Source organism: Nyctibius grandis, chromosome 12 (assembly GCF_013368605.1).
Source record: "Nyctibius grandis isolate bNycGra1 chromosome 12, bNycGra1.pri, whole genome shotgun sequence".
In the NCBI taxonomy this organism is placed as follows: Eukaryota; Metazoa; Chordata; class Aves; order Nyctibiiformes; family Nyctibiidae; genus Nyctibius; species Nyctibius grandis.
This window is the reverse complement of record NC_090669.1, coordinates 19,984,337-20,008,885: the sequence shown is the minus strand read 5'-3', so window position 1 is coordinate 20,008,885 and position 24,549 is coordinate 19,984,337. Positions and strand designations below refer to the sequence as shown.

The window sequence follows — 24,549 nt, the reverse complement described above, 5'->3', positions numbered from 1 at the left end:
CCTCAGGCACTTGCTGCCCACGTCCCACTAGATGGTGTTCGTGCTACAAGAAAAAAACAGGATGCAGAAGCATGCCTGACCTGGCAAAATTTGTGTTTGTCATCCTTCAGCTTTTTTTATCTTTATGTATTTTAAATCTATCCTCAGCTCACACACTGCAAGGTTTGCTATTTTGCATCTCATTTTTAAAGCTACTGGGTATCTGTGCTTCCTAATATGCAGTGGAAAGTACTGAATGATAATCATGAAGTAGTTTTTCCATATTAAAAAAATTGTCTAATTTAACTACTGATGTTGAAGCCTAGGTTCACCAAATTTAGTAAATGGCCACAGAACACACGCTCAGCTTGGGTGCCAAATCACCCTCCTGAGACTCCCTGAAGTAATGAGTGCCTGTAATGAAGTATCACTGTGAAACTGAGTGTAGGACATAAAGCAAAAACCCTTCATGGAAGAACTGAACCCACTGGATTTGTATTCAGTTATCACAGGTGCAGGTAGATGTGCTGCTGCTGGATTGCAATGCTGCTGGTGATGAAGACTTAAAGGGATGGAGGCAGGACTGTGCCTTGGGTGTCTGCTTCCCCAGAGAAGCAGTTAACACGATGGCTTTGGGCAGGCCACGAGCAGCGTGGGCCAGAGGCCCTGTCAGCAGGCCCCGCATCTTCACTCTGCGACCGCTTGTGACCGAGGTATCACCTCAGAAGCCTACGAATCCAATTTTATCATAAGGTCACGATTATTTGAAAATGTCAGGGGAAAAACGCCTAGCCAGAGCGGCCGGAGGGGCTACGGTTGCTGGACGCAGGCGACCTCCCGCCCTCGGTGCTGCACCGCGGCGGTACCCGCCGCTGCGCACCGCCCCGCGGCGGCGCCGCACGCATGCGCACCGGCGGCCTTTCCTCCGGCCGGACAGTGGCGCCAAGGACGTCCCGCTCGGAGCACGCATGCGCATGGAGGGCCGCGCCCCCTCCCCACACCCGTTCGTGGGCGCCTGCGCAGCGCCCCCAGGGCCGAGCCCCGCCCGACGCGGCGCCTGCGCAGTGCGGGGCGCCCGGCTTCCGCCGCCTGCGGCGCTGCCCTTCCCGCTTCCGGGAGTCCTCGGCTCCGCGGAGCGCCCGGCCACGGGCACGGTGGCGGCGGCGGCGACGGTCCAGCGGCGGGGGCTCGGCCCCGGCTCGCCCCACCCCGCCGCCGGCACGGCGCCAGCCGCAGCTGTGAGGGCAGCGGGGCCGCCGCCGCTGAGGTAAATCCACCCCCATTCACTCCCCGGGCCACCTTACCCTCACGGAGCCGGTTCCCCTCAGGGCACCCGCCGGTGCTTCCCCAGGCCCGGCCGCCGCGGGCCTTCCCTGCGCTCCCCCCGGCCCTCGCGGAGGCCCGGCCCCGCGGGGAAAGACCGCGGTGGCCCGGTGCAGCCCCGGTGAAGGTCGGGGGGGAAGGTTAGCGGGGATCAGCCTCCTCTTCGGGGGCAGGTCGGGCTGAACGCTGGGCGCCCCGTCAGTCTCTGTCCCTGACGGTGTTTGGTGTCTGTTCTGAACGGGGTGTTTCTAGTTCTTGGCTGTGCACCTGCTTCTTTTCGGGTTATTTAAAAAAAAAAATAAAAATCATCTGTCAGCAGCCGTGGAAACGAGTGCATGGAAGTGTCCCTGTGCCCCAGCACAGTTGTGGTGTAGAGTCTCAGCTGCAGCCATGGGAAGCTGAAAGGGAAGGGAACAGCAGCCCTTTGACACACCACCCTTTTCAGTAATGTCCTGGCACTTGCTCTAGGGAGTTTTGCTGGTTTACGTGGTGACAGTTTTCCTTATTTCCACGAGGGAAGAACAGCACTTAGAGGAAGCGGGAATGCAGATAGTTCACACTCTGAAAAATGAGAGGGTAGATTTGTGCATGTGTGATCTGTGCCGTAAAAAAGGATTAGGAAATCATTGGCTATTTTCTGTACTACATACACAGTTGTATAATGGTATCAGGATGCTGAATTACAGCGATGTAACTTTGCTTTGCTGAAGACATAATTAGGTTGAAGTCACTGTGACTGTTCACGTTAACAGCCTTAAATTAGATCTTTTGAAGTGGATGCTTTCTGGCTTTGAAAGTTTGCAGATAAAGTAGAGCTGTACTGATTCATTAGTAGATGAAACTGATGTAAAATTTTAGCAGTTTTAGATTAGTGTTAAATAGCTGAAAGCTTTTGGTGGATAAAAGAAAAGGATAATACTTTTAATCACTTTAAAACTTCTTGGTTTTGCTCTAAAGCAGTATATTTTGTATTGTATCTATCTGATGGATTTCTTTTTTATGCCTTTTATGAAGACATAGAACTTTTAAGGAAAGTAAATTGATAGAATTCTGTAGCAGTTGAAAGGCTGAAGATGAAGAATATAGAGGAAATATGAGGCTTTATATGTGTCTGATATGAGGAACCACTGAAACAAAAGCTTTAGCACACCTTTAATTGGTATTGAAAATTGCTGGTGAAAATAGTTCAGCTTTGATCTATGACATTACTTTTTGGAACGTGGAAGGAAGAATCACATGTAGATACGGGTATAATAACTGACAAAAAAATGTACTTACCAGCCTGATATCACAGTGCAATCAGTAAATGGGATACCCAAGGTACTTCAATTGAGTGTGAGGATATAGCATCTATTGATGAATGCAAAAATAAGAATTAAAAAATTATACTCTAAAGTAGAATGTGATTCATCCAATTGGTGTTGGCAAAGGAGTAGAACTTTCAGTTTCCACATAACAATACTGATACTGGTTTAAGCATCTAGCCTTCTGGAGTCTAATCTGAATTTGAGTTTGTGGTCCTGTTCCGAAAGAGGTAAGATACAAAGCCCCGCCATAGATTGTGTTCATGTCCTTCTCTCAAGTGAAGGTTATTCTTTAATCCAGAAGTGTTCTGTCTTTGCTGTTGTAGATCAGTGAACTCTTGACGTATCCGAATAGTGTGTATCTTTGATGGGCACCGAAGTCTTGTGAAATATATTTTCTTTGATTTCCACATCTGTGGGGGCAAAAAACCTGTTATTGAAAAGATACCTTGCTGAACATCTCAGGTGTTATTTTTGTGCTTGTGGAAAAGTGACTTGGTGTCACGAATCCATGGGGTTTATTGCTGATAGAAAAGCTCTTTAATACTTTTTATAAATATGTGTTCTGCAGACATGCATAGTTTTTTTTTCTTTCATTTTGCATAACTTGTTTTACCCTGAATTCTTGTTGCTTGGTTTTGAGGATGTTTATAAAGATGCTACCGACATAAAGACACAAGTAATTATATGACCAGCTTCCCAGTAAGACATCCATCCTTATGCTTCAGTACTTCTTCTATATACCCTTTTTCTGAGATTATTTTGGAGAAGCATATCCCCTTTTCAGAGCTGTGTCTTCCTATGGCCTGGCACTTCTCATTTAGTAAGAGCCTGGCGTAAGGAGGATCATTACAATAGCTTAAAACTTGACTGCGTTAAATATGTACTTACTGAAGATTGTCTCTTGAATTTGTTGCCAGGTGTTTGTATGTAAACAGCATCACATTATTTGTGTGTTTCCACTGTAAAGTGGAAACAGATATTGCATACTAGAATAATAATCCCTCAGCGCTTACATATGATGGATTTAAATCCTACCTAGAAAGTACAGCATTGATGGCAAATCAAAATCACGGAACTGTAGTCTCATTAAAAGGTTACAGCGTAAGCATTAACTTAAATAACTGCAAAAATTTTAAGCAACCCAAATGGGCACGCCTACTACTGCATCCAGTTCCATGGGCAATTTGGACCATTCATTGCTGGCAGACAAATATCCATCAGATAATGTCTAGACATAATCATGCCTAATTTAGGTGAGCAACCTACTTTTTATTACAGATACATGCCATCCAAACTGCAAAGCCATTTAGTAAGTAAACTGTGGCTTGTTTCAACTTCTTCTCAGTGACTGGTCTAGCAAACAACTTCACAGCAAACAAATAAAACTACTCCAATAACTACATCAACCAGGAACTGCACTGAAAACCCTTTAGCTCAGCCCCAACAGCTTAGCTCTGTACAAGGAAACTCTGCTAGGTACTAGGGCTTCAAGGTTGAACTTTCTCAGCAACCATAACCCATGTAAGAACTGCTAGAGTAGCAAGTATTCAGAAGAACCAGTCCATCAACTACAATCCCAATTTAGCCCTGCCAGACTCAACTTTTGCTATCTGTATTTACAAAGAGATACACCCAATTTCAACAATCTGGGACATAAGTAACACAGCGCACACAACTCTGGAAAAGAGCAGCTGAAACAGCTTGTGACAGCAACCCATGACACAACCCCGAGGTGTTATTATCAGCTTATCCCCAAATCTATCCCATACCCTTCAGTGACATAGCTCATCATCTCTCTAAATCTTTGTTGCTTGTGCTCTAACTTAATGTATTTTGTACTATATCTATCTCTCATTATCTATATCACTATATCACATGAATTTCTTGTAGCCCTTCTTTGTACTGACCCCTGTCTGCTCTACTGCAGGCACACAGTGACACTGTTAGTGTCCCTACAACTATTGACTTATCAATACTCAATCAGAAATGTTGAAATAAAGGCATTCTCTTTGCTGCGTTGTAACTGAAATACGAGGAATCGTAGGAACTGTCCGTTGTATAGCTTGGAGGAAAAAGCCACCAAAAAAGATTTAGGCTTTGACAGCTGATGGAGTTTTAGCCTGTATATAAGTTCTTATCTGTGTATCTGTTTAGAAAAGAAAAATTAGATTTTATTCCTACAACGATGTTTTTCCTTTCTTCCTCAAAAAAGAGCAGGGAAAAGGACTGTGCTTAACCCTGAAATGCCCTTTTTTTTAATTCAATTGACAGTGCAGGGACCTCACGACACAGTAGTTGTACTGTATCATTCATCTTCCTAATGCCCTTGGTAATCTTCTTCCAGTAAACTCAGAGAAGGGAGATTTGCTGTTGCAGTGGATCTTTAGCCCCATTGGAAAAGTAAAAACATTTTAGGTACAATCATCTTACAAGACCATCTTTCAGTGATCATGAGTGTGTAATGTAACTGTCAAAAGATTTTTTTATTCCAGTAATATATCTGCATTTTGGGCCTACATTTCTTTAACAATGAGGTCAAATGAGATATTGTCAGCCTGAGAATTTCAAATAACACCTAAGAGTGGAACTGCATCGTTTTAGATTTAATATAATCACCTGTGCAAACAGATGACATTTTGCATGAAACACTGAATAATTTAGTGTTACCTTCCAGTGCTAGATAAATGTTTTTAAAAGGTCAAATTAAAAACTGTTGCTTGGCATATTAGAGGATGAAGTGTTGTTCTTTGTCCTGAAGGTTTGTACTTTTAAGCGTACAACAAAGACTCAGTGTAAATTTGGTTAGGACAGGCATTGAAGCGAATAAATTAATAGTCTAGAGGAAAGCTGTGAGCGTCTCAGTGGGGATGCTTAGCTCTTCATAAAGTCTAAGTGCTTTTCAAACATTGATCCTCTTCCCCTGGAAGGGGACCAAGGTCGGGGGTAATGGTATAGGCAGCTGGAGAGGAGAACAGCATACAGGAGCAGGGGAGGGAGAAATCCCACAAGAATGACTAAATCTATTATTTTCGCAAAAGCTGAACTGTGGTGGCACTTCCATGTAAATCAATAACTGATGAGGCTACAATAAACTGGAATTTTGCACAGAATTACATTTAGGATGAGGGAGCTGACTGAACGAATCATGTCTCTGTCTTGTCAATGAATTCTCTGTTAACAATTTCAAATAATTACTCTGACTTTAATGTTTCACCTGCAGAGGCTTAGCATGTCTATTCTATTGCTTGTCGTCTTCGACTCAGAGAATGGGTGGGTGACATTGCAAATTAATGTGATGATACACTCAACCTGTCTTCTTTTTGTGTGTTTCTACTTAGCTTCTACAAAATGCCATGCCAATGACAATTTAATGATTGTGGATTTCACAATATTTGAAAACTTGTTTAACAAAAGTATAAAAGCTTATTTATAAAGCAAAACAGAAAGTGATCAGTAGCTTCATGCAGTTATATGTGTGTAATAAGCACTTGTATTACCTTTTAGGCTTGCAATGGAATATATGAGGTTGTTTAAACAAAGACACGAGCCTTCTCATTTTCAGGGGAGGTCTGCATTAGTATAATTCCCCTTGAACTGGGAAAATTAGAAGATGTATACTGAAGAACTCCATCAGTAATGTTGCATTTGGAATATTTTTTTGTAACAAGCTAGTTTCAGAAGCTTTCTGTTAGAAGTAAGTGGCTTCATATTTTCCATGGCTGTTAAATGTCGGAGTCCTTACATTACTCTCAAAAATATATTAATTTAAATTAATCTTCCAAATAAAAGAGTGAAGCTTCCATGTCACAAAGCTTATTTTGTATAATAGAAAATAAAACAACTAAAGAAATAAACCTAGACACTTCTTTAGCCAACTTTAATCAGACACAAATTTGAAATTCCTGTTCCAAGCTAGTCATTTTATCCTGTGCTATATAATACACAGCAAGAAAATCTTCCTTGATCACATATTGGGGATTTAATTGCCAGGCAGGTGCTACAGTTTGCAGCAGCAGGACTGGGTGAGAGAAAGGCAATGGCAGTCAACGTTATTGTGCAGAGCAGGGGTCCCAACTGGTCCCACTGCCAGAAACCAGTGCAGCAGTGCTTTCTGTGCAGCGTGTGTGGTCACTAACTTTTCAAGTCAGAAATTCAGGCCCACCCTTCTTCTGTTCTCTTCCCCAAATACACATCTAAGTCAAGGTTTTGTGCTGCAGTTCTGCTCCAAATGCTATGAGGTGCTTTCCAAAATTAAACTACTGAAATTTTCAAGCTTTGAAGTACCTGGTTTTCTAAATAAAATTAAGTTCCTCCTCCTCTTCTTTTGTTATGAAAAAGGAAATGTTCTCACTTTTAAAACTACTTATGCTCACTTACTTTACACAGTCTGTGTTGGATTTCCTTGTGAAAAGGAAGGGAGGTGATTCAAGATCGTGGAACATTTGTATTGTAAAATTAAGCATGGTTAGAACGGCTTATGCTAGCATTTCAGTCCTTATACTGATTTGTATGTTTTAAGTCGGATGGTAATTATTTGCTTATGTGGTGGAATTCTAGCAAGGAGAACTTTTTATGTGTATATTCCCTTTGGCATAGTTGTGGGCCATTTTCTTTTATATACAGGTTCTGGAATGAGTAGCTTCCTTATTTTAAATTGTCCGTAGCTTGGTCTAGTAATTAGAGTTAAAACAATTTTTTTCCTATCTTACCTTACAATTATAAAAGTAGTGGTAGGCATGCATACTTGTTATTAATAACCTGCTGCCAAAAGCCTGGCTGTAAGCTCTGAAGACAATCAAGATTATTATTTTTTGCATACAGTAGCTCTTAGTCATACAGGAGTGGCAAACAGGAAAAAGTAGTAGGTCTTTGGATACATTAGTTTGTAATGCTAGAATCTGGATATCCAACTCATCTTAAAAAAACATGAACAAGATAGATATAATGTTACTTGAAACACTGTTTAGTTTTTTAGTTTGTTCTTTGATAGCTTAATCTAAAAGTTTTTTCTTCTTGGTCAGGAGCTTGCTTTCTCTAAGTACATGCACGGTATTTCAAAGTACTACCATCTATGTATACTGTTTGTGCTTAACACTATTTTCCTGATGAAGCAAGAGTGCTTTACTAATTGGTTTGCTGATGATGTCTTTTCAGATTACATCAGATATGACTATGTGAATAGCCTAGGATAGCCCAAAGGAAGGACATGATGTCAGAATAACATACAAAACATTTGTGAGGTATGTGGGGGTTGTGGTAAAAAATTTATTGGTTGTCTTAGTACAGTTAAACAAAATGAATACAGTAATTTTATGCCATTTCATTTGTATGCTAAAAGAGTCGTTTGCAGAATTGATCTGAAATTCACATTTGTCGTGACATACACAAATACTGATTTTTTTTTTTTTCAGAATCTTGATGTCTGTTCTGATTTAAGGTAACTTGTTGATTTGAGCAGCTGAAAACTTGCCTTGATTGAAAAATAATTGTATATTTCTTCTTCTGAGGTATCGGACCTTAGCTGGAAGGAGTTCCAGATTTGTGTTCTATAGGAAGTTTCAGAATTGGGAGGTTGCTTTTGATTCATTGATTCCTCTTAGACACTTCAAAACATCTGGGCAGCAGGAGGTCTAGAAGCAGTGGGGTTTCTAAAGAGTCCTTTGGTGAAAAAAAAAAAAAAAAAAAGACATTTGAAAAAATGTTCCAAATTACTTATGTATTGACTTTTCTAAACAACAAGATAAAATTGGGGAAAAAATACTAAAAAAATGGACAAGGTAGTACTGTTGCCATTGTGAATTTGGTTGAATATACACTAAATTTGAGTTAACACAACTAGAATCTGCCAATGAAAAAATATTTGGGCAAAATACTAACATGTGAATGCACTGTATTTGACTGTTTCTGCAGTACTACCACTTATCTCTTTAGGGGAAGTTTGGCTCTGTAGAGCATTTGTTTGGCTGTCAGCTCTTCATATACTTCGAGGCTTAGGTGAAAGTTTATCGTACATACTTTTTTGTGAGAGATAAAAAGTTAGATAAGAACATTTCTTAAAAGTTTTATGTGCCCTTTTTTGATGAAATAGTAACTGGTTTGCCTAGTTATCTTCATGTTCCAGCTGCTAATTATGTAGTCTCCATGAAGCTTGACTTTTCTTTTACAAGTTTTGACCACAAGGAGTGGGTGATGTCCCAAAGTGCTATTGAAATTAATTGGCATAGATTGTAATTTTAACTGTAAACTTTTAGAAAGATCGGAATAACTTCAGGTAGCCAAAAAGAGAGGGCCTTTACTTATCCAGGTGAAGTTAAGTTTGAATTACTTTTAAGAGAGGTGAAGTTTATTCTTTTCTAAGGTATTTTTCTAGCATGTGGCTACCTTCATCCATGGCTTAATAGCCCCATCCTGGTAAGAGAGGGGACTGTTGTGTTAAAAGAAAAAAAAAAAGGCAAAAAAACCCAAAAACACCCAAACCAAAAAACTCCAATGTGTGGATAGAAAACAGTGTAAATACTAGAAATTGTAATATTGCATTGTTAGTGACTAGATCCAAGCACCAGAGCTGTATTTCAGTTTGTTCTGTTTCACAGCCAGAGAACGTAGCCCACACGTAACTGTCTGCTGTGAGTATCTTGGCTAGCTATTTTAGCTGTTGCTTTGGGATCTCTACACTGCAATCTGCATATACTTGTTTTCATTTCTGGTCTCTTGGATTATTCCTGCCTAGTTCTAACATTAAAACTTAAAGATCAGAAAGATTTACTGGGCAGAATATGTTTATCTGAATTGATTCCTGGTAAATAGGAGAGAGGGTTTTTTAAAGGATTTAAAAATACATAGCTTCATCTGAAAACTATCTCAGTGTGAGTCTCTTTACCTGGTAATGGTCACTTTGACCATTTTAGACTAACAAAGTGATCCTGTATTCAGGATCTTGGGATGTAAACTGAAGTGCCATAATTCCTACCAGTCATGTGTAGGCTTGCCATTAATAAGGGGAAAAATGGAGACTTCGCCGTGACTGTCATCAATCAATATAATGCTCTCAAGTTTATCTCGGACATGGCCTTTAATAGCATGAATCAATATGATTTTTAGAACACAGTATACTTTTAAAGTAGCAGGCTATTCTTAATGCATAATGTTTAAGCTTTAATTTGTCTCCTGTTTGTTGATAGCACTTCAGTTCAGCCGTTTCATATCTTTGCTTGCTGGAGATGTCTGGAAAATAATTCTGTTTTCATGAAAACTATTAAGGTTTTAAGTCTTGTTTTTGTTCCACTTTGGAACAACAACAAAGCCCTGAAAGAGTTTTCATGAAATTAAATTAATGAATGTGTTCTTTGAAAATCTGATTCCTGTAATCCGTTGCCACGCTAATTTAACCACTACCATTTGTTTCCCTTAAGTTTGGTCTGATCTGAGACTATTTTGTAGGTTATCCAGTATATCTTTGTAACAGGTTTGTGCTTTTTTCAAGACAATAGCACTTTTGTCAACAAATCTAGCTGCTTTCTAACTTGCTTTGTTTTTTGTTGTGACTAATGTACTAGAACAGCTTTATTTCCATTCTGTTTTTTCTTTCTACTCTTCCCTGGGTTGCTGGAGCAGTGAGCAAAGTCAACAGTCTGGTGCTGTAACTTGCTGTTTTCTGAGAGACGTGAGCTGTAATTTAATGAAGACTTTCCCATTTTAGTTTGAGATAAAAGAAAGATTGTATTTTTAACAAAAGGGGAAGAATGGTTTATGGGCACAGAAAGATGGAAATTAAACCGTTCTAATATCCCTTTGTCAAGCATTGAAGTTGCATGATAAAAAAGTTGTGGGATTATAAAACTCAGTAAATGGCTTACAAAATTGTTGATGAAACTTTGTAAATGAGTTTCTTTTGATTACAGAAATATTTCATCTTTATGTAGTCATAGAATTGTTCAGGTTTTGATCAAAATAATTCTCAGTAATCTATTTTGAACTTGGATATGTTTTATCTTACAGAAATAAAAAACAAGAGCCACCTGTATTTCCAGCTTCCTCGTGCATAATAATGGTATCTTTTCTTCCTGCAGGGCAAGGCCAGAAAACCATGCAGTCATCGGGGCACAGGTTCCGTGATGTTGAGCACCACCCGCTTCTTGCTGAAAATGACAGCTACGATTCCTCTTCCTCAGAGGCCGACATGGCAGAGAGGGTTTGGTTCATCCGAGATGGCTGTGGTATGGTCTGTGCTATAATGACATGGCTTCTGGTTGTCTATGCAGACTTCGTAGTGACTTTTGTCATGTTGCTGCCTTCCAAAGACTTTTGGTACTCTGTGATCAACGGTGTTCTCTTTAACTGCTTGGCAGTACTAGCTTTGTCATCGCATCTGAGAACTATGCTAACTGATCCAGTAAGTATGCTATCGTTCCTTGGCGTTGGATTGTTCTCTCATGTAGCTCATCGTCTGTAGAGAAATTTGGAGAAGTGGTATCAGTTTTCTCCTACTAGGAAAGCAGTGTTAGATTCAAAACCCTCAAGGTGAAGTGATGATGTCTGTACTTTCCCTGTTGTTCTGTTAATGAAACCATAAATAATTTTTGTCTTGAGGAGCAAGCAGTATAAAATTAATTTATAAGGGAGAAGTAGGCTCATGAGAAATACAATTTGTAAAATATTAACCCAGGTTCTGAAGAAGCTAATAAAGCTTTAGTCTTTTCTGTCCTAATTTTTCTTACTTTTTTTCATCAGATATATTTTCAAAACTTCATAAGAAGTCGTAGTGTCATCCTGTTGTATCATTTGAAATGTATCTTCCATTTATGGTGCATGAAAGAACTTTTAGAGGTAGACATGCTGAAAAACCTCAGTCACATATTGGCATAAAGTAAGAACTACTGTCCTACATGATTCATGCTTTATCGTGTTCAGGTATTTGGAGTCAGTGGGAAGGGAGATTTAAGCTGAACCCACATTGGAACAATGTAGGTATAAGAGGTCTTGAAAGTACTAATTTCGTAGGACTTTTACTCATCAATTCAAGAGTTCAAGAGATGAAATTGTTTATTTTGTAGTGAAATTTATTACTCATTTTAGGGAATAAATCTGGGGAGAGAGGGGTGAAGGGAAAAACATCTATTTTCTCCAATTTTTGAGACAGTAACAGTGTATATAGAAGTTATGGGAGTGTTCAAAAAAACATCAGGGTGTTGTAGTTAATGGTTTGCTAGGTCTTTGATTTACTTCTGAGCCCACTCCCAGGGATGAAATGTTATGACTTCTACAGACTGTGACAGCTAAGAAAGTTAATGGTTTAAGGATAGATTGCTTAAAAATATGTCGTGGTAGAACTGTGTGTCTTTCTAGACCTATGTTGTTCTTTATAGATAAAACAGGATAGAAATTGAGATGAATCACCACCTTTTTTTCTCTACTCCTTTCCTGCTGACTCCCAGAATTGAAGACACGACTGTGTGATAGAAACTAAGATTGAAGGAAAAAAGGAATAAACTGCCTCAAAGCATATGAGAATTACATTTACTCTTATAACTATAAAATAGATTTTTTGTTGAAAGGAATTGGTGACCATCTGAGACTATGTTTTTGAAATAGAGCATATTTTTATCAGCAAAATGACCTGAAGTTGTCGTCCTTAGGAACAGGTGAATAGGTGAATGTGAGATGTGTTTTATAAGCATAAATTTACCTGGAACAAGATAAATTTGTGCTTTAGGAGTTCTCTCTGAGATAATTCACCATGTTTCCACCAAAGTATTAACTTCAGTGAGAACGTTCATATTGCAAAAAACACTTCAGCAATGCAAGATGAGTGCTTAGGGAGCTCTCTTTCAGTCCGTACCCCTGCAAAGGCTGGCTGGCTCAAGTTTGAAGCACCACTTAGCCAAAGAGTTCATCTGGGGCAGAACTTGGGCTGTGTCTCAGGCAGTACAAACACAAGATTGTTATTCCAGGCCATAGACAGCAAAACCTTTCTGCCTGAGTGGAGAGGTGTTTTGCAATCGAATCTGAAGTGCCTGCTGGTTTCTTAATTCTGTCCAGAAAACTTCCTTAAGGTGTCTGTGTAAAGTGATGATGTTGCCAGTGGGCTTTTTTTGAATGAGAAATAATTGTAGAATGTTGCAGATGGTTTAAGCCAACCTGGAGAAGACTATCCCTGTGTGAAATAGGTGCTGGCCTGGAGGAGTTGGTACAGAAAGGCCATTGCACTTTCACTTCACATCCCAGTTTATTTCACGATCACTTCTTGTCACAGATAAGCCTTTAGCTCTATAAATAAGCCAGGTGACAATGGTACTGTCCATTATTTTCTTCTTACTGATCCAAAGTTAGATTCCAATCTTGCAAGGCTCTAGATTAATAGTTACTGGAAGAAGCAATCCTGCCTACTATTCCTGTCCATTCATCATCTTCCTCAATCCGTTGAAACAGCTGCTATAGCAGCTCTGTGGTGACCAGCTCAGAGAACTAATCACTAAAAAATAATTTCTTTTCCTGATGGGTTATTTTTCTTCTGGATCAGTTCCTTCAACTGTTTACCACGTAGCTACGCAAACTTTCACAGTAGCAGAAGGTAGCAGGAGATACTAGAGGTAGAATAAAGCAGCCAGCGGTGGTTCATGCTGACAGTGTCCAAGCTGAATTCTTAAGTATAAAGGAAAAAAGGATGACACTCGGTTCTCAAAAACATGTGTATGTGGGGCAGGTGGCTAAATCTTGGATTCAGAGACTTGAAATAACATCTTTCAAGTAGTTGTTGCTGATTTAACTTTTGTGGATGGCTTGGCCTAATAATTGAATGTCACAACAATTAACATCTGCTGCTCTAAGAAAGCACATCTCTTTTAGCAGTGCTTATTCACAGTAACTTCTCAGGAAATATTGTACCTGTAGTGCTTGTATCTGCATGTAAAGGTGTGTCTTCCTCTTCGTTTTATGTATGCTGGTGACAGTAGGTTCTATCAGAATTATGCTAATACTTGGCTGTAGCTGAGTCTTGCTGAAATGAAACTGAATTTGAGGTCAAGCAGAGGTAATTTATTCATTTGGAAATTATTCTGGCTTATGGCAGACTAGCTTTGAATAAATGAACTTATTTCAGCAATTATCCTGAGATTACTGGTATGAAGTCTATAAAATGTATTTTTAAACGCTCTCATACCATTTAAGAAGCTTTCTCTCCTTTAATTGAAATGATTTCAGGGGGCTGTACCCAAAGGAAATGCCACTAAAGAATACATGGATAATTTGCAACTGAAACCAGGAGAAGTGATCTACAAATGTCCAAAGTGCTGTAGTATCAAACCTGAACGTGCACACCATTGCAGGTATGCTGTACTTTTCTTTAAAGCAGTTATGCATGTTGAGTCTTGGAATAATGTTCCTGATATTTGTGTTAATTTTTTTCCCCACAAATTTCTTCTGGTATACAATAAACTTTCAAATTCATACATTTCAGAGTATTTTATAAACAGAATATACTATGGCCAAAAAGAATGTGGATGAGGGGAAAGAAGCAAGAGACTCAAGAGTTTTTAAAAATAATCACACTGTTGTGTCTTAAATACTTTTTGATCTGTAGATATTTTTTCCTGTGCATCATTCTAATTACTGTGCCATACTGTTGAGAATGCAGGCAAAGGGAAGAATCTCAAGGAAATTTCTGATAGAAGCTGATTTAAGAAATGACTCCTGCAATCTTAAATTAAGAAAATACACATTGGTTTTAAACTATCACTTTAGTTTGTGTCTTCTTGTCTTTGTAGTGCGTTAGATGTGAATTGGCAGATTATTTTCCCAAAGTTGTGTGCATAATTAGTTAAATGCACTTCTGTTTATTGAAGATTTATTTTGATAAGGACAGAAGTGATGACAAATTGAACTGAACATGCTGTGGAAGAGATAGTAAATGTATCCATTTTTAATTAATTCTCAATCTTCTGAGTTTTCAGGCACTGTGGATATGCATTTGTAATGTTTATTGTGTGAGAGTTGAAAATAGGTATGCCTGCATAATTAAGACTTACATAATTATGTAAATGTTTCTGGCCGCTCTCTCTAGGTGTGAGGAGTGATGTGTATTGAATTGTGTGGCGTATTAAATTTAAGTCTCTGAGTTAGTGCCCGTCAAAAGAACAGAGTGAAGCCTTGTCAGGACTCTCAAATTATTCTGTAAATTTGTGGTTTCTAAATTAAATGTCTCAGTGTATGTCACTTATCTGTGTGAAAGTTATGGCTGAGAAGCTGTTTCCATTATAAATACTCTGCCTTGGCACTGAAATCTTGTTCTTCTCTCAGATGTGAGTGGGTTTTTGTATCTGGAGTGTGAAGGGAAAAGTTTCGTGTATAAATAGTCAAGTATAGAATTATCTTCAGTTAGTTTATCTCTGTTGTAGATGCACAGATGCAGATACCAGGCCTGCTTTCATGTGCAATGAGTTTGGTTCTGGCTGGTTTTATTCGCTCTGGTAGAGTGTTACATGAACACAGCCGTACCGATTGCTCGGCGGGCCTGGGGGTGGAGGCAGGGCAGCTGCTTTCTTGTGGCAGAATATAATCTCTTCATCTCTGGGGATCCATAACAGCTTTGTGCAGTCTGTTCAAATGTCCTGGCCTTGTGTTCGTGGGATGCAGTAAAGGGACACCTGAGAGCCTCTGCTGAGTGTAGGTTGGATCTTGCTAATTTCCGCATCTCAGATTTAGGCTGGCTCCTACAGAGACTTTGCAGGTATCTTTGTAAAGTGTTTCCCACATCTTCAGTCCCGATAGAATTTACTAATTTGGAAGTAGCCCTAAATGAAGACATCTTATGTTGAACTCTACATATAAGTAAAAAGCTGGAGTATTGGAGAGCCTAGAGCTGCTGCAGCTCTGTACCCTGGAGAGTCACTTGGGTACATCTGGGCCATCGTCCTCTGTATTATCTTGGAAGTTCCAGTAGCCCGTGATCCCAGATAAGGTGGTGTTGATTGAAGAATTATTGTTTCTTCGTGGAAGAAGAATAAATATAAGCTAAGTAGGGACTCTGTATACATTGTTTATAGCAAGAATTTGAGTGGCATTTATTGTTAAAGCAGAGCAAGAATGGATAGTGTCTACAATGAAGGAAATAGTTTCTTTGTGATACTTTCAAAGGGTTTGTTCTCACTAACCACGGGTTCAAGGACATAGCTTTGCATGTCTTGTGAATTGTTTTACTTTCCTATGCTTTGGTGAAATACACTGTGAGATGTTCCACATAAGGGCAAAGGATGGATTTTAATGCTTAGACAGCACATAACTGGCTTCATGGAACATCTGAAAGAGAAAGCCAGAGCCTAAAAGTCAATGTGCCTGCTTACAAAAGTCCTTTTGTAAGCCTGCTGTCATGTTTTTCTCAGCAGCTGGATATCTGGTTTAATTGCCTTTGTTTCTGTTACTCATACAATACATGCTACTAGTAGTTGCTGTTAACTTTTCTTAAGTAAAACAAAGGATTCTTCTGTAATTTTTTGAGTTGAATACATAGTGCATAGACCAGCTACCAGAATCTGGTTCTTTGCCATACATTTAGCAGTGCAGAAGTTTACCAAATAGAAAAAAGGTTTGTTTGATTATACTGCCAACTCTTTATTGGCTTACAAACCCATTCCAAGGACATTAAAAGGATGGTTTAGTCCCAAGTAGTCAAAGTGGCAATTTGCTGATAGAAGAGTCTTGAAAATGGAAATTGAAGTTGGTTCCTGTTGGGAAATACTTACACTCAAAGCCACAGTGAATGTTTTGAGTAGTAAATTATTAACAGAAGAGACTCTTATGATGTAGTTATGAAAATTGTTGTGCAACACTGCAGCAGAAGTTCTTTTAAGGAAGAAAAATGTTTCATAATACACATTAGCGATGGGAAAAAGAACAAGAAACTTTTATTTACAGCTAAATATCTAGCCTCAGTGAAAGACATTAAACTGAGATTTTACTAAGCAGTTAACATTTTCAGCATAAGGAAGAAGCTTATTCTGAGTGAATGCTGTTCCATTTTCACTGAAGGAGCACAGCTGTCATTATTTCTAGCCTATTTTGAGTGCCTGCTTTTGTGTGGGGGGGAACTGTAATTCAGAATCAAGTCACTGTGGTGTTTGCATCAGTCTTCCTGTGAATTTCTGTTATCCAGACCAATTTCTCTTAAGCCAGTAGCTGTGTCTTTCTGAATGTTATCTTTGACATTCAAAACTGTAATTGCACCTGCAGTTGCCCGAGTGCGTTCAGCAGCAGTGCTAAGCTGGAGAAGACCTTCCTTTGTCCACAGCTGCTTGTTCTTGCTACCATATTGCTCCTTCCTCTTGTGTAAGGCGTGAGTGTTCATGCACAGTGAAATGACCCAGGCTGCAGCTAATGGAGTGACTTCCCCAGACTCCTGCTGCCTGAACATCTGTGCTTGCACAAGGGAAGGAACAGAATACAAGTGACTGGGGTAGGAAGAAGGCAGGACTGCTGTTTTCAGCATTGTTCTGAGTTTGTTGGCTGGAAGTGTTCATTGAATCATGGCGTGAGATTAGAAATGAAGGCAGGGTTCCAGACATCTGATGTCTTGGAGAGCTCTGCGTGGGCTTGTGAGAAATACTGAATGAGCAAAAGTGTGTCCTGCCCACCTCGCACCCTCCAGCGTCTGGCTTGATTGAGTCTGGATACGATTTTACTCAGTGCTTCACATTAATATTCTTTCTAGAGTGACAGTATATATTCTGTGTTACATTAGGAGGCTTGCATGGTTGTGGTGACTGGAGTTAGCTCACCTTCCCATAGAGCTTGGGAAATAAATGAGAGGCTGAACTTACAGGGAGCAGGCCATGAAATGAAAATCTTCTGGAGAGCCTTCTGAATGCCTTCTATTGAATGATACCTGTTTCTTTTGCCCTAGAGAATGGTTGTGGTATTTAGTTATAATAGTGGAATTTTCATGTGTAACTGGCACTATTTAAAAAGTAATTTTTATCAGAGGATGAATCGTCTTTAATGTCCATAAAACAAGAGGCAATGGGAATGTAGGGACTGGGCTATGATAGTTCAGGGCAAAGGGAGCTTCAGATGAGCAGTGAGAGATTTGGGATTCTTTCATATAACCTGCCCAGAAGTATGTTCTGCCTCTTGCTGAATTACCTTATCATGCATATGCAGTGACTTAATTATTTTATGCCTCGGAGCATTGATTTCGAATGCGTGCACACCTCTTTCTTCACTCTAGTGACAATCATCTACCTTTGCTTCGTGGCTTGTCACTGCAGCACTCATAGATACCATACATAAATAAGCATGTGTTAAAACCAAAGGATTTTGAATAACAGTGCTTGCTTTTTTTAAGCTTATTTGGCTTTGTAACTGCTGAAATGAGAATGCTTGATGTTTTGGATGTTCTGCAGGAAAACCTGAAACACTTTGAGTGTGCAGCTGTCTTAAGTACAAAGCTCGAAAAATGAAATATCAGCATTACTTAAGCTATTGGTTTATGGAAGAACTTCAACACGTGTTGCAACTGTTCTTTTTCTCTTGTATAACTGTTTCATGTTTGGCTGCAGATGGGCTTGAATATAAGAGAAATGAGCCCTCTGGTGCTGTATGGCCTAGCAGATGTAAAATGGAGTTACTGAAATATTTGACTTTTCTGGAAATAACCTTGACTCAAAACTGGGCAGAAACTAAGCAGTTAGTTGCAGAACTAGCAAAGAACAGTAGTGTTTTAAGTATTCCTTAACAAGTAGGCAAAGAATGTGTACTGCTTATAGTTTCAGTATTTCTGTTTTATGTTGAGGAAGTGAGATGTGACATTATAAACTGTCCTTTAGTTGAGATTTTGATTGCATACGTTTAGAATTGTATGGCCAGTTGAAACCTCAGGAGTGACAGTTTGTCTTAAAGATGTGAATTTCTTTTTTTTTTTTTTCTGATTCACAAACTAAATTTACAACTTGAAAGTCTGTAAACTTGAAATAATTACTTTGTCTAAAAAAGCTTCTCTAGAAGGGAAGGGGTTTTTTTAATACTGAATCTAGAAAGAACTGAAGCTTTGCTCATTCAGTACCACAAGTGTCTAAAGTTACTGGATTTGCTTGATTGTGCGTTTGGATATGCAGTGATTCTCATATTAGTACTGGTTTGCTTACGTGAAGAATATCTTATGTACATAGTTTTGTAACAACCAAAAGCTGAGTTAAGCGAGCAAATAGTCTCTTTAAAGAAATGCAAATAAAATGATTGTTTGCAGTTTGTCGAGAAAGATTTCAGCACATCATCTTAATACCCTTGTTTCTACATTAAAATGTGAAGGATTGTTTCTCAACAGAAGCCTCTTTTCCTTTCCTCAGTATTTGCAAACGATGTATTCGGAAGATGGATCACCACTGCCCGTGGGTCAATAATTGTGTGGGGGAGAAAAATCAGAGATTTTTTGTTTTGTTTACGGTAAGTGAAAATTAACAGCAGCTTGATCTCAGTATGACGCTACCTTGATTATAACAATTTTTGTTGTGCTGAATAGTGAGTAATGGTTTAAAGGCACAATTGTTTTGTGTTGGGTTTTTTTTCCTGTTCTTTGCAAGATATTCTCCAAGCAGCAAGGTGTTTCTGCTCATATTAATCTTGTAAAGTGCTGTTATTTTAAACTATCTCAATTTTGCTGTGTTTTATGTAGTAACAATTAGTGAAACGGTACTGTGATTTAGGAAGCTAATCCTTAAACTTTCATTGTTGCCCACATTTTTAGACTCAAACTTAATTAGAATTTGTTTCTACATCATTGTATTGAATTAAAAATTGAAATAGGAAAGTATATTCGCTGTGCAGTGGTGAAGGCTCGCTGAAAGGAATGTCTGCTTGCTACCTGGCAGCAGTCAAAAGTAAGCACTCTCTCTTATTTCCAGATGTATATAGCCCTAATTTCAGCTCATGCGCTCGTACTGTGTGGGTTTCAGTTTTTCTCCTGTGTCCGAGGGCAGTGGACTGGTAAGCAAATACTTAACTTTCACTGTCATAATCTAGCAGATATTAAGGGAAAGTCGTAGCGTTCCACCTATTTCAGTCCCATGTATGAAATATTACAGGACTTCGGTCTTTTTAAAGTGAGGTCCTGAAAATATTTCATACCTGTTTACCCATCTCTCTTCCTCCTCCTGCCCCCGTTCCTTTAGCCATTCACTGTAAGAGCTGTGGCTGTCAAGGGCATTGTTACTCCCTTTCCAGTAGTAAAAATTTACCACCTCTGTAGTAGGAAGGAAACAGATAGCTGGTCCTCAACCACCTCAGCACTATATTACCTGAAGCTGCCAGCTGGGCTTTGTGTGTCCCACCATAGTTTTGTGAATGACAGCTGAAGCTTAAACAAATTTCTCCCTCATTCTGTTACTGGAGCCAACCGTGGGGCTCCTGTTGAAAAGAAATTTCCTAACCTGTCCCAGTTTCTTGCTTAGGGCTCTGACTTGCATTTCTTAATGTTCCAGTGTGCCAGAGCTCATTTTGATCTTGTGCTTTTGACAGAAGATGGTTGATCATATGTTTTTCCTCGTGCCTGAAGCAACAGGGGAATCCATGTGACTGTTTTTTGCTGAATATTCTGTTAAATAGGTGGAATCTTAGCCCTTTTTTCACTTGAAACATTCTGCTTCCTGCATACGATCCCATTTCTTCTCTGTTTAACTGTAATTGAGTTAATCAGTTGATCAGAGGATCTCCAGAGATGTGACTGTGAGTCAGAACCCGATTACTTTGTGTGGTGAATTAAAAAAAAATAAAGCAATCACAGCAAAATGGAACATCTGGATTAACTAGCAAGTCAGAGCTGACAGTGGTGACAGTTTTTACAGCATTTTTCATGCATGAAACTTCAAGCTGCTCTCATCTTTATATATGTGCAGTTCTGAGTACTTAGTCTCACATGCAAACATTTATTTGATATCCTTGAAATATTGAGGCAGGTTTGCAGTAATGCAGTACCATGTGCTTTGTAGGAAGCCAAAAGTGTTACTTCCTTAAAATCCTTTATTTCCTTGGGCAGCAAATAAAGCTGCTGCAGTGCTAGAAATCAGAAGTTTGTTTTAATTGTGAAATATTGTTTCAAGTGTCAGATATTTAGCTTTTATTGCTGTTTGTTGGAGAGGGGATGTCTCAGTATGAATATGCTCTATAGATTTTTTAAATTTTTTTTTTTTATAACTACATATGTCATTTTCACAGAATGCAGTGACTTCTCCCCACCTGTAACTGTGATCCTGATGATCTTCTTGTGCCTTGAGGGTTTTCTGTTTCTCACTTTCACTGCAGTCATGTTTGGCACCCAAATCCACTCAATATGCAATGATGAAACGGTAAAAACACTTACTTTTGTATGCTATAACAATTATTCTAGGAAGATGTCATTAAATGTTTTATTTGCCTGAGGGGAGGCTCTCATTTTGGAGAAAACCCCAAATCTGAAATAGCTCATCATTTTTTGTTTTCTACAGTTGTAAGGATTGAAATACTTTCTTGCAGTCTGCTTTCTAACAGAAGTTCTTGCATTATTTTCTTTTCTGACATAAATTTTATAATTAGGTTTTCAGTTACAACGATTGCACAGCTGCTGACTTCAGTTTGGACTTTCACTTCTCAACCATCACAAACTCCTGATATGCCTCATGAGAAATGTCTGCTTTTCTCAGATTTAGACTTGAACTAGCTATTTTGTATCAACACTTCACACTTTCCTCTACTTTGATACAGGAGTATAACCATAGTTTGGACCTTTGGCTCCCTTGCCCTTAGATCTGCAGTGTTAAGCCTTGAGAGGATGTTTTGTGACGGATAATTGACTGGAAACATAAGGAATTTGAATCGTGTGGCTGTTCAGTATTTTCTCATGTGAGGCTGTTTAAAAGTGTACTTCTATACTAAAGAGTAACTGGAAAACAACTGGTAAATATCCAGCCTTCATTAGTGGGAAGTACAAAAAATGGTCATCAAAATAATGCATTTGGGAGACTAAGCCTTGCTGCAGTAATTGCTGTACAAGAGCCTTCTTGGAAGCCTTAGTGTCTGGTTTCATTAACTGAGTAAACAGCTTGTAGTGTAGGTGTATTGCCTGCAGATCCTCTACTGTAACGTCAGCGTTTCTGATCATTTTGTCTTTTAGTTTGAGGGGGGAAGAGCTAGAGGTAGAGCAACCTTCTTGTACACATTTTGTGTTCTAAGTGTCCTGCCATGTACCCACAAGGCTAAATCAGCCATTCTTATTTATTCCTTACTAGATAAATAACAGTAAGAAACTAATCAACTCACTAGCTATACATTAAAAAAATGCAAAATAGTCATCAGTTTTGATAACTGCTATTAAACTTTACTAAACTTTGGACTTAACAGTGTGTCACTGCATGTCTGTTTATATACAGGAGATTGAAAGACTGAAGAGTGAAAAGCCGACGTGGGAGCGGAGACTGCGTTGGGAAGGAATGAAATCTGTTTTTGGGGGTCAGCCTTCACTCCTGTGGATCAATCCTTTTGCAGGATTTCGAATCAGGCGACTTCTACTGAGAGCGAAGAAAGGAGGACCTGAGTTTTCTGTTTGAGTCTAATTATGCTGGAACTTGCAAAAATACTATATAATATTTATTTGGGGCCAGAGAAGGCTGTCTACATATAATCTGTGACCAGGTGAAACTGATATCAGACATTTGCTTGTAGCAAGCAGAGTTTTATACGTTTATCGTCACAGACATCTCATTAACTTTCAGAGACGGGAACTGGATCTGTAATGGTCTTAACAGCAAGATAACAGAGGAACAGCACGTGGTCACACTAAAGAAGCCAAATGTTGTCATGCTACTGTAATTTATTTTATGAGATATATTTATCCATTTTTGTTAAACCCTTTTTATTTGGTAAATGTTTGGAGAATTACCTGTGTGTTTTTATAAAAGTATATACTTAGGTGCAGTTGTCAATCATAAGGAGGAGCATTACGGTGAAAGTTGATCTCAAATGAGACCTAGCCTTCTAAATCCAGTTTTCAGGGAATAGTGTTTTGTTCAGTTTCAATTGATATTTCAGCTTGTCCTAATAAACAGAGCTGTACTCTTGTGTCCCACTTCAGGCACACATTCCTCATATGCAAATAATTCAAAGGACTGGTGCACACAACAGCATAACACATCAGAGGCACTGTTACACCCCTGCCAAGTGTCTTCCCAGGCTCACAAAAGCATGTCTTCTGTTTGGCAGTGTTAATCTCATGTGGCATTTAGGTAAGTTCTAAATCTTCAGTAAACAACACTTCTAATGAGTGGCTCAGGGCCAGATTCTGCCCTCAGATATGCACCTCCAATTCTGAATGCATAGATTCTAGAGGAACTTAAGTATAGGTGTTTATGGATTGTATCTAGTCCTCTGTGCAGGGGTAAGTGGGACCAGTGACTGTATCCTCCTGTGTGAGATTAAAATGAATGTACTGCAGATTGGAGTTAATTAACTGAAAACAATTGTCTTTGTAAGGTCTTGCTCTGCCCCTTTTTTTAATTGTTCTTATTGTCATTATTATTCCCTCCTTTTCATAGAAGGGAAGCTGTTAACTTCATGACCCCTTGAACAAAGACATCAGAGGAATGAGGGAGGTTGCCTCTTTCTCAAGTACAACATTTAAATGTAGAAAGATCTGCAACAGAAGGAATTACTTTGAATTTAATTTTGAATTAGTGTTTTCCAACTAAAACTACTTTCAAGAAATGAGAGCAATACACATCTAGAACTGCTTTATGTGGGCCTGACAAACAACAGTAGTGCTAAGAAGTGATTATAAATCTGCAAGTCATGAAATACAGGCTGCAAGTAATGAAATTCAGCTAGAAGTGGGTTCTTTAAAAATTGTATTTAGACTATTTTTTATATTGTTAATCTGTTCTATAAATTAACAACACTATAAAGGATAAAGCAGGAGCCTTGATGCATAGCTTGAAATCGTGCCTAGAAAGTAAATAGCTCCCTGTTCTGGGACTTGCCTTAAAATTGTCCTGTTCTTGCTTTTGCTTTGCCAGTAGCACTGATGATCTGTCCCACCTCAAGCAGTTCAACGTGCTGAAGAATCTTGCGTTATAAAGTTTACGTACTACAGAAGCTTTTTTTCAGTGACCTGCTGCTCCATTTCTTTGTAACTGTGGCATCTTGATTCCAGCTTCATCAGGTTTTATACCATTGGGTGGGTGAAATTACTAAGGGATCCATTTATTATCTGTGGCCCTGCGAACAAAACCGTGCAATACTGTGTGATATGTTCACTTTGCTTGCGGGAGATGATGTGTAGTACTGGAGGATTTCTAGGTGGACACATCCAATGAAGTTGCAGTCAATGAACAAAACTACGTCTCGTGTAACTGAAGGGGAAGTTGGAAGTTCCCCAAGAATCTTTGCATATTCAGTTGCACATCTTAAAGATTGGGGAAAAAAATGTGTCTGGCTTTGTCATGAGGCTCTTAGTGTGTACATTGTTTAATAAAATATCTTGATGAAAATCAGAAAGTATCACTTCAAGCAGTTGAACCCCTGTGACTTAGCAAGTGCGTGCGTGTGTGAAATCAGGTTTACTTGGCTCTTCAAACCCTTGTTATGTTGTAATTTTTTTAATGTAAAAAAAATAAAGTATGAATTGAAGTCTTAAAGTTGATTAACTCCTGCTCTCTGTATGTCAGTTCTTTGCACATATATGTGCATATTCCCATATATTTAGATTATAACTTCAGGGTAATGGCCGCATCCTTTGACTTGTAATTTATATGTACGTGTATATCGAGTTACAGATAATACTGCTCCAAATTGAAGATGCTGCTCTGCTTACTGAGGGTTTTAAGCTATGCTGACTGCTCAGCTGCTCTTAGGCGTTTCCTTTTCTGCATCCTCTGGTGTAACTGCTTCTCTTATTAGTACCTGTTTGTCTAAGGCGAGGGGGAGAACA

The 24,549-nt window shown here is 39.0% G+C and overlaps 1 protein-coding gene across 2 annotated transcripts; it reads left to right on the top strand.

The window, feature by feature from the left end:
• Positions 1-1,158: 1,158 nt before the first annotated feature.
• ZDHHC7 (zinc finger DHHC-type palmitoyltransferase 7) lies at positions 1,159-24,256 on the top strand. Of its 2 annotated transcripts, XM_068411159.1 has the most exons (9): positions 1,159-1,246; positions 7,764-7,849; positions 8,021-8,046; positions 10,679-11,001; positions 13,809-13,933; positions 18,944-19,040; positions 19,499-19,580; positions 20,808-20,938; positions 21,998-24,256. In XM_068411159.1, the coding sequence occupies exons 4-9, from the start codon at positions 10,696-10,698 to the stop codon at positions 22,172-22,174; spliced, it is 918 nt and encodes a 305-aa protein (XP_068267260.1). In that variant the 5' UTR covers positions 1,159-1,246; positions 7,764-7,849; positions 8,021-8,046; positions 10,679-10,695; the 3' UTR covers positions 22,175-24,256. The 2 variants fall into 2 exon arrangements, with proteins under 2 accessions (XP_068267260.1, XP_068267261.1); XM_068411160.1 differs by lacking the exon at positions 8,021-8,046.
• Positions 24,257-24,549: the final 293 nt, after the last annotated feature.

What these genes read in the sequence shown, in the direction of transcription:
- ZDHHC7 (XM_068411160.1), top strand. Translation starts at nt 10,696, where the DNA reads ATGCAGTCATCGGGGCACAGGTTCCGTGATGTTGAGCACCACCCGCTT. An exon ending in GAACTATGCTAACTGATCCA is followed by an intron (nt 11,002 to 13,808) that starts GTAAGTATGCTA and finishes AAATGATTTCAG; the next exon opens with GGGGCTGTACCCAAAGGAAA. An exon ending in TGTCCGAGGGCAGTGGACTG is followed by an intron (nt 19,581 to 20,807) that starts GTAAGCAAATAC and finishes TCATTTTCACAG; the next exon opens with AATGCAGTGACTTCTCCCCA.